Source organism: Alosa alosa, chromosome 5 (genome assembly GCF_017589495.1).
Source record: "Alosa alosa isolate M-15738 ecotype Scorff River chromosome 5, AALO_Geno_1.1, whole genome shotgun sequence".
Lineage (NCBI taxonomy): Eukaryota > Metazoa > Chordata > Actinopteri > Clupeiformes > Clupeidae > Alosa > Alosa alosa.
The window spans coordinates 22127181-22137193 of record NC_063193.1 but is presented as its reverse complement, the minus strand read 5'-3'; the positions used below and the strand labels follow the sequence as shown (position 1 = coordinate 22137193).

At 41.4% G+C, this 10013-nt stretch overlaps 1 protein-coding gene and 1 long non-coding RNA gene across 2 annotated transcripts; one reads left to right on the top strand and one right to left on the bottom strand.

The window, feature by feature from the left end:
* Positions 1-56: 56 nt before the first annotated feature.
* LOC125295137 lies at positions 57-1080 on the bottom strand. Its single transcript, XR_007193636.1, has 2 exons — positions 453-1080; positions 57-287 (listed from the first exon to the last, which is right to left on the bottom strand). It is a non-coding gene; the product is annotated as an uncharacterized LOC125295137 (long non-coding RNA).
* A 514-nt stretch (positions 1081-1594) lies between these two features.
* On the top strand, positions 1595-9908 carry naaladl1 (N-acetylated alpha-linked acidic dipeptidase like 1). Its single transcript, XM_048242478.1, has 19 exons — positions 1595-1921; positions 2344-2516; positions 2795-2916; positions 3652-3771; positions 3857-4049; positions 4366-4459; positions 4589-4693; positions 5199-5284; positions 5647-5766; positions 6114-6199; positions 6926-6989; positions 7122-7189; positions 7305-7396; positions 7524-7617; positions 8109-8190; positions 8295-8468; positions 8797-8884; positions 9053-9145; positions 9296-9908. The coding sequence occupies exons 1-19, from the start codon at positions 1728-1730 to the stop codon at positions 9471-9473; spliced, it is 2226 nt and encodes a 741-aa protein (XP_048098435.1). The 5' UTR covers positions 1595-1727; the 3' UTR covers positions 9474-9908.
* The last annotated feature ends 105 nt before the right edge of the window (positions 9909-10013 follow it).

Below are 10013 nucleotides of genomic sequence, written 5' to 3'. Positions count from 1 at the left end.
TGGTATGAGTCATTAGGTTGCAGAATTATATTTGAGAAATGAATCGTGGAGAAACATTAAGATCACTACAACTTGTATCTGCTTTATTGATGGTTTTTGATGGTTAAGTCCTTGTCAATCGTTCACACAGTCAGCCGTCTGCTGCTGTGTCTGGCCCCCGAAACCTCCCCTTGGGGATGAAGCCTTTGTGGTTCTGGCACTCCAGAAATTGGCCTCCTCCTTACTCCTCCTTCCTGTCTCCAGCTTCGGGCCTCAATACTCTCTCCTTTTCTCCTTTGTCTTTCAAGCTAAATAATGGGAGAACAATTTATTAAAATTCAATGCTGAACCATTTTGATGTTTTAAATGTGAGCATACTTTTACGTAGCCCACGTATTGCTCCGAGCTCAAGTCGGTTCTGGTGATGCGGCTACTTCTTACACTCAATAAGAGCAGAGATGTCTTCTACTCACCCGGAGTTAAGTCCACTTTATCTAGGAGACTGTCGAGCACAGCTTTCACATTGTCATCCCTCTGTTCATTTCTCTCAGAGTCTTCCAACTCTTTGTCCAAGGATGCATCAAGGTCATGAAGAACATTTAGGACGTCTTCTGGGATCTCCATGGGCAGAGTTAGTCCTTCTGCCCTCACCTTCTTGTCTAGGCCAGTTCTGCCGTCCTCGACCTGCTTCAGCTCCTTTATTAGTAGCTTTTGGAGTTTCTTTTTGGTCTTTCTTTTTATTTTCATTTTCATCCATGTCTTGTCCATGTCCATCAACGTTAACCCCCAAAGCCTCCAGCTCTCTCTTTAGTTCCTCCAGTCTGTATTTTTTCACGCACTTCTTAATGGCTCTATCTGAACTGTGCTCATCCTGCCGTGCTGCTAGGCAGCAGGCTAAGAACCAGCAGAACCACATTAAAATCAGATCACCAGAAATCAAAATCCGAAAATCAATTTATCAACAAATCTGAAACCAGCCAACTTCTACACAAACGCAAGAAAGAGTGAACAAAAGTTCTACCAGAAAAGACTCAGTAGATAGAATAGAATCAGTTAAAAATGTAATTAGTAAAGGAACGGCTTGGATACAAGCATGATCGAGTCCTGAATAGGTAACAGTCTTTGGCGTAGGCCCCGTCTCGGATCCGTCCAGCGATGAGCGGATCTCGTCTCCTGCCGATGGATGAAGGCAGGGGCGGGGAGCCTATTCGCTCTACCTCAAAGCCCATTTATGTGAATGGGTGTATGTCTGACACCTATTGCCTTCTGACAATCCTCTTTGGTTTTATTGGAGTTGAGAGCAAGGGTGCAAAGGTGTTTAGATTTGTTTAAGCTAGGAATATTCAGAAAAGAGGGGAGAAAAAGTAATAGTAGTCTTGCCCATAGTGCTACAAACTGAGTGAGAGGAAAGTGTAGAGGTTTGTCTGTTCTATGTGTGTTTGGGGAATGAGTAGGATAAAGTCCACCATAGAACTCTGGAGACTCATTAATGAATAAACCTGCATGCAAGTATTCTGTGACCACTGCCTGCTCATTGGAGATGAGATCTTTTAGGGTGGGCAGGTGGAGTCCTACTGAATTGTCAACCCTTGATCTTACCCCACGAAGGCCTCATAAACGACTGTCCTCTTAAGTGGGGAACAGACTCAGTCAGAGCACAGCTAGCATGATCCATTGTGTCAAAGTTCTTAGGTAATATTGGATCAGGGTACAGTGATAGTTATCAGACTCTCACTGCCGGTAGCAGGATGCTGAAATATGTGCTGTTTGGGGTGGGTGGAGTGGTAACATTTGTGGTGGGCATTCTCATCGGACACTTTGGCATCCAGACAAACAACTCTGTCCCTGAATGGGTCTCCACACTCTCCAAAGATGTGGACGAAAGTCTGATTGAAAAGTTCATTGCCGAAGTGGACAACTTGGAGATTCAGGAGAATCTCAGGTGAGTGAATTCAGGTTAGCAGCACAGTTGTCATCACTTGTTGTAGAGGAATAACAAACACTGCATTCTTTGATGGCGTCATGGCTGGAGAACACTAAGATGTTTAAGGTAGTTTTAGTCTTTAGTTGCCCAGCACCTCAACAACGTGTGTTTACTTTTAGCTCAGACTGATACAATTAATACCTTCACTACATGGCAGATTCTGATGGAGAAAAGCCTGTCTTCTATATAGGCTTAAGTATATCTTGTCATATAGTGTAAATAGTTTGCAATTATGTTGTTGCAACGTCACACACTGTTATGTTATGTTATGTTGATGTCACACACTGTGACATCAAGTGCTGAATGTGTTGAATGTGAAACTGCATGGTTGTGTCATTGCAATTACTGCCTGCTACTCTTATGTTTTTCTTCTACCACAGAGAGCTGACTAAAGTCCCTCACATGGCGACCACTGCAGGAGATGAGAAGACCGTCGAGTTCATGTTGAGAAGATGGCAGGACTCTGTGAGTGGCCTGGACCAGGCCTGGAGAGAGGACTACAAGGTCTATCTGTCTTTCCCAAACCAAACCCAACCCAATAAAGTGACTGTAGGTGTGTTCCAATTAACAAAAGTGAATTCAAATGTATTACATCTGGAGATAACACATAGCTCATGGTTTCTTTCCTGAAAAACAGTAATATTAACTTGGTTATAGACACTTTATTGCCTCAGTCATGGTCACCCTTCATTGCTGTACTGTTATAAAGATGTAGAGATAATGACATGAAGATACAGCCATCTGGGCTTGGTGACTTGCATCATGGCAAAGCTGAAGGAAATACCACCGAATAGTCTAGAAAAGACTAAGTTATTGTGTTGTGTGTTGAAGTCAGTGCCTTAAATGTTGTCCAATACACGGCCCGTGAAAAGGAAAAGGTCTATAAACCAGACCAGGAAGACCCAGAGGTGGTTCAGCCATATGCAGCCTATGGGCCTCCTGGCCATCCAAAGGTGAGTCTATTTACAGTTTCAACACTTAACAGCAACAGACAGTTTCAAATGTCTGCTTTTCCTCCTCCTGTGTCCACTTTATGAGCTACTGTTGTTACCTCATAGCAATCAAGGTGATGTTGTTACCTCTTGTAAAAGCCACATGACCATTATTCTCTCAACGCTTTATGAACGTAAAAGAGCCATGACCTCTGATGTCAAGCATTTACATATTCACACCATGACAAAGCAGTGGAGCAGATGAAACGTTTTCAACAAGAGGGACAGATATGTTATCGCACACGGTTTGATAAGACACTGTTATCAGAAGTCTTATTTCAGACATCATCTGATAAAAGAGGACATCAACGAAGACCCATTTTGTCATGTCATACTTATGTAGGCTAGTCCTTCTGCATAAACTTTTTTGCCATTAAAGGAGTACCGTCACACCGGTGTGACGGGAATGTTGGGAAATGAACGTTCTAAGGAATATCTGGGTTCATTGAATTCAACATAGAATTTTAGAACCTTCAATTGTTGCGGAACTTGTTGTAGGAAAAACCTACACCTTTAAGGGTTAATGTATTCACAGTTATGTACATTCGTACTTATCTGCATTAGTCAGAATGCTAAGCACTCACAAACACTACTACTACTACAGATAAAACATCTGGAATAAATGGTATGTTGTACTGTAATATCTATAACTTGTTTGTATATGTGATTTTGAGATGATACGACAACTTTTTGCAGGGGAAGCTTGTATATGCCAATCAAGGTAAAGCCAGTGATTATGAGCACCTGAACAAGACAGTGGACCTTCGAGGTACAATTGCCATTGTCAGATATGGTGGTGCAGGAAGAGCAGCAAAGGTGAGATGAGATAATGTGGTAAAGATGTGCCTGTCATATTGGGTGCTAGCCTTCCACAATGACTGATGTGTTGGTGTCTGTCTAGGCAATCAATGCTGCACCGTTTGGAGTTCTCGGGGTGTTAGTCTACACAGATCCTCTTGACATCAATGATGGCATAATGTCGGACATAGATGAGACTTACCCTCACTCGTGGTACCTCCCTCCCTCTGGTGTGGAGAGAGGATCCTTCAACACAGACTTTGGCGATTTACTGACACCCTACTTAGCAGCTAAAGGTAACAGACAATGTTTAGAAGCAGTAGGACCTCTATGCTTAATAATAATTACGGTAACCCATAGGGATTTGATCGAACATTTGATAGAGCATGCCTTGTGACGTGTTATTAAATCTTCATTAAAACACAGTTTTATTGACCCATCTGTGACAACTGGTTGAATTATAGTTCATGCTAAATAATGCTGTATAACAATGTACAAATGTACAAATTTGCCTTGAAGAACTAAGAATTACACCTTGAAATCAGTTGTTTTTTTCTGTCCATGACAATTTTCATCTCCTGAATTTGTTTTTTCACACCAACCTTTTCACAGAGGACACCTACAGAATTCCAAAAGAAGACATAACAGGCATTCCTCCTATCCCAACTCAGCCCATCGGTTTTGAGGATGCTTATGCTTTAATCTGGTGTGTGTGTGTGACACTGCTCTCGGTGCCCTTTTGGATAATCAGAGCCATGAATTCCCCTTTAACCATGTCACTTCTGTCCCTTTGTTGATACTGATTTTTGTTGTTACTCTTGTCATTTGTTTGTAGTGAACTTGGTGGGGACGCATCTCCACCTGAATGGAGAGGAGCATTCAACTGTTCATACAACTTGGGAGGGCCAGGATTTCAATCTTCCTCTAAATTTAACAACAGGTGTGTAGATGTATAAGCCAATGCCACATCTTCACAAAGTATGACCCTGTTACTGTATCGGGTGTGTGAGTATTATCACATGGATGAAGGCCAGTTTACAATTGTAGATGTATACAGTTATATAATCTACGTATTTCCAACGTCTCAATCATTCTTAGAAAATCGACATAATTAATGATAAATATAAATTTACAGAATAATTCATAAAATTCTGACTGATACGTGCACATCCCAATCCGCCAAGGCTACAGCTGCTGTGTACACTATAACCTGTCTGTTGTGCTCTGCTGTGTACACTATAACCTGTCTGTTGTTCTCTGCCGTGTACACTATAACCTGTCTGTTGTGCTCTGCTGTGTACACTATAACCTGTCTGTTGTGCTCTACCGTGTGCACTATAACCTGTCTGTTGTGCTCTGCTGTGTACACTATAACCTGTCTCTTGTGCTCTGCTGCGTGCACTGTAACCTGTCTCTTGTGCTCTGGTCCTGTTGACTCATTTCAGTGATGTAAAGCTGGATATCTACAACCGAGAGGAACTGAAGAACTCAGCTAATGTGATGGGTGTGATACGAGGGAGTGTGGAGCCAGGTGAGTGTGGACAGTGGCGCATGGTGTCCAGTTCTCTTCTATGCACATACACCTCAACACATTGGTGCATATGTTGTTTTAAACTAAGGTGCATGTGTTGTTTTAGTGAGGAAAGCATGTACTGTAAAGTAAGTAAAAACAAGTAAATGTTACAGGATGTGCCGTGAGAGAAAGTAAAGCATTATACCAGCGTATCATAAATTTATTTACCAGCCCATCTATTTACATCTGTTTTGTTTACCTCGTCTGATGTCCCTTCAGAACTATACCACTGGGAAGAGTCATTTGAGGTGTGAGATCCATATTTGCCTTTCGAACAGTGCATTGACTACATTTGAATATGAGGATGAATGTTCTTGCAGACAGGTATGTCATCTACGGAAACCATAGAGACAGCTGGGTGCACGGAGCCATAGACCCCAGCAGTGGCACCTCCGTCATGTTAGAGATCACCAGAGTACTGGGCAAGATGGTGAAGGAAGGTAAAGCTACAGAGGTGTCATCATCACTGCATGAATCAACCATCTTCATAAGACATCTCAGTTGCTGAATGTAGACCTCAAAGACACAATACTAGCCCAGGGGGTCCCAGGTTTGAGTCCGACCTGAGGTCATTTCCTGAACACATTCCCCATCTCTCTCTCCTGCTCATTTTCTTGTCCAACTCTTCTGTGTCCTATCAAATAAAGGCAAAAAAGCTCAAATACTGTATATAAGTAAAAAAAAAATACACAATCATAAGAGGGATGTTTTGAGTAAATAAACATGAAAAACAAAATAAGATGAGATTATTGTTGATAACCCATAGTGTTTGTTTTGTTTGTGCAAGGCAAATGGAGGCCTCGTCGGTCCATCATCTTTGGGAGCTGGGGAGCTGAGGAGTTCGGCCTCATTGGCTCAGCAGAGTATACAGAGGTCAGCCTGATTCTATTTCTTTATCTGTCCCACAAGTTAAAACTTGTTCTTAGAGTTTAGACATCTTAAAATCTTGTTTTACTAAAGTACTGTATGTTTGGGCAATAGTAAATGTACACACACTGTATAATATAGCACTGTATGTTTGGGCAATAGTAAATGTACACACACTGTATAATATAGTACTGTATGTTTGGGCAATAGTAAATGTACACACACTGTATAATATAGCACTGTATGTTTGGGCAATAGCAAATGTTCACACACTGTATAATATCAAGCAGCACACCTACAGGGAGAAGTAAAGAGGCTTTCCCGTGAACCATTTAGAGAGCATATGGTGATTGGTAGTGTTCTGCACTTGATTTAAAGCATGTAAATATAGATAGACACACATGATATAATGGCATACTTTGCCATTTTTTGTTTGTTTGCTATTTGTGACACTTATGAGAATGCAAATAAATTACTTTACTCAGAGTCTTGAGTTGAGTTAAAGTGGGGTTTCTGTTGGATGGATTGGGTTGTATTTTTGTGACGTTTGTATCATACTGTGTAGTTAGTCAATAGGTTTTTAAGGACAGTGGTCAGCATGCAGGTACTGAATCATTTACAGATAAACAAATACATTATACTATGTCTCTAGACTATTACTACAATACAAATAGACTTGAACAGGCTCAATTTTAAAAGACAGTCAAGCACCTTATCATCTCCAACCCACAGGAGTACTACAGTAAGCTATTTCAGCGTACTGTTGCCTATATTAATGTGGACATCTCTGTATTTGGTAAGGATGAATCTTTCTCATTTAAATCTCAGTATTGGATATATCAGACACCATTAATGTGCAGCACTGTTAGTATAGTATACTGTATACAGTATAGTATACTGTAGGTCAAGTAACTGCTCTCTTCCACAGCCAATGCCACGCTCCGCGCCTCGGGGTCCCCCTCGGCCCAGAGTGTCATCTTCACTGCCGCGAAGCAGGTACGCCGAGGGAAGAGATTTGGTTTCGCTCCTTGCCCCTTGTGAGTTCCAATTGCTTAGTGATGATGAGACACACAAATTGAACAAAAAATGCCTTTATATTTTATTACTTCAGGTAAAAACTCCTGGATCTGACTCAACATCAGTGTACGATAACTGGATTCGCTATTTCAATCGTACCAGTCCCACTTACGGACTTATACCAAGGTATGTCCCTCAGTCTGAGTGCCTATTGTTGTGCTGATCTAATATCAGTATTTCCATATTAATGCCTGGAATAAGAGACTTGATGTCTTGTCAGTGGCATTAAAGATGTTCTGTGCTTCATTGCTAGCGTTGGATACCTGACAGGAGCAGGAAGTGACTACGCTGCCTTCATGCATTTCCTGGGTATTACCTCAATGGACTTTGCCTACACCTATGATAGGGTATGAAACAGATTTCTATACGTTCCTATATTCACATTTATTTTACAGTTGCTTGTCATGTATCTACCATTAATTGCAGTATACTCAAGCAATGTTCTTTTAGATGTTTTCTTTGTTTGCTATTCAAGGTAACTGTAAGTTATACTGCACTAAATATACAGTGCTTCAGTATACTACAAAACACCACTAAACTCCTCTGCAGCACTCTACACAATGGTGTGCTCTTGAGTGGTGTGCTGGCATGTATACAATTTTCAATAACAGGTTGTTACATTAGGTCAGAGGTCAAAATACATGTTTATACAAAGAAAATTAAACACATTGCTTGGGTGTGTATGGGTCTGCATATTGCCCTAACCCAGCTACATTATTCAAAGGACAACACTCAAAGGACCACAGAATGCAAAAAATGCAATGTCATCATCAATGTGCACACATTGGATCGTATCAGTATTAAATGCTATATGATTCGATCTTGATGTATTTTGCAGAGTAAAACTAAGGCCCGCATCTACCCAGCCTATCACACAGCGTATGACACCTTTGACTACTCATCTAAGTACATTGATCCAGGTATGGCATGTTTTATTCCAATTTCATTTGAATAAAACATCTCCCCAATATATTTCCTATAGGCTTCTGATGCTTCTTCCTCTTTCTTTGATTTTCCCTCACAGGTTTCACCAGTCACCAAACAGTTGCCAGGACAGCAGGGAATGTTTTGCTGCGTCTAGCCGATAGCCTCTTGTTGCCATTCAACTGTCGTGACTATGCTGAGAGTTTGGAAGGTTACCTCAATGTGGCCCTGACAAACTTCAAGGACGAGTTAGCTGCACGTTTGATTTCAATGGGTAGGTTACTATAGCCAGTGGCCAGTTACCAGTGGTTCACCAGTGGTTTCTAGTTGTGTCATAGATTCCCAGCCCATTAACCCTGCAGGTCATTCGGCGTAGTAGCGTCCGTCTTACCAGCCCTACTTGTCTTTGTGCCTCTAGCCCTTCACCTGGTTAAATAAAGGACAAGTAAAAAAACAAAAGCTCAAAATGAAACAGAGACCATTATAGTAGGTCACTGTGGTTTGAGCTGAGAAGGGGGAGTAAATAGGAGAATGGTCAACAGCACGATAAAGTAAATCAGTTGATAACTGTGTGTGTGTGCACCTTCCTCTTCCCTCCTCAGAACCACTGAGTCAAGCTGTAACTAGGTTCCGCACCGCAGCTGACAAGCTGAACAGTGTCATCCAAGATCTTGACCTTTCAAAAGTGACGTGAGTGAAGATCTACAGTATATATATTTTCTTTCTGATGGCTTATATAAGGACAATGACAAACACTGAACTCATTTGTTTGTATGAACTGAGGGCAGGTTTAGAGGGGTGTAAAGGGGTGTTGTCACAAGTGAATGGATATTTGCTCTGCTTACATTCCCTTATAAGGCCTCTTGAGGTTCGTAAGATCAACGACCAACTGATGCTGCTGGATCGAGCTTTCCTGGATCCTCTGGCATTTCCTGACAAATATGGATTTAGGTGAGGAATAGTTTGCCTTGCCTTGACTCTTACAGAAACCTTCGATCCATCGTCTCTATCCATCATTTCCATACATCCATCCATCTTCTAACAATTTTCTGTGCCTTAGTCCTCCAATCACTCCTTCCAATGTCCCATTGTCTCCCAAAGGCACGTGATCTGGGCTTCAAAATCCTCAGGATTAGCCACCTTCCCTGGACTCGCAGATGCCTTTCAGCGTGCCCAGAACACCGGCCTACCGGCCGACTGGAGTCAGGCCCATAAGCACCTGTCCATCCTGGTCCAGGCTATTGCAGGGGCCGCCAGCACTATAGAGGATGTCATGTAATGATGCTACATGACGTCTAGTCCACTTTTTTACTGAGTGGGGCGCATGGAACTCCTTCTGTGAAGCAAGGAGGTCACCGCTACTCCAGCTGAGAGGGATTGTTAAAGGTGACCATTTTGGTTAAAAAAACTGTTGAGTACAAATATCAAAAACATTTTGCCACTATCGAGGACCTCACCTTTAAGTGGTCAGTCTTTCATATGTGCAGAATATTCAAATAGATTCTTTGAATAATTATTTTTGATGTTTTTTCCAGTATGATGATGATAGAATCCAAATTCCTTTTCAACACTCCTTAAATTAAATATTGTTAAACCGTTTGAAACCATTTTCTTTTAACTGCCATGTGATAGTCACAAAAATCACTTAATTACAGCTAAGACATGATGGCTGTATATTCAATTTCTATATATATAATAAAGTGTCTAAAGCTTGTTTCATAGAGTGCAGCACCTGCTGCAGTGTCTCTGATGAGGAAAACACAAAACAAGTTATCCATGTTTACCAAATAACATACATTGTTTTAAAAGATAGAATAGA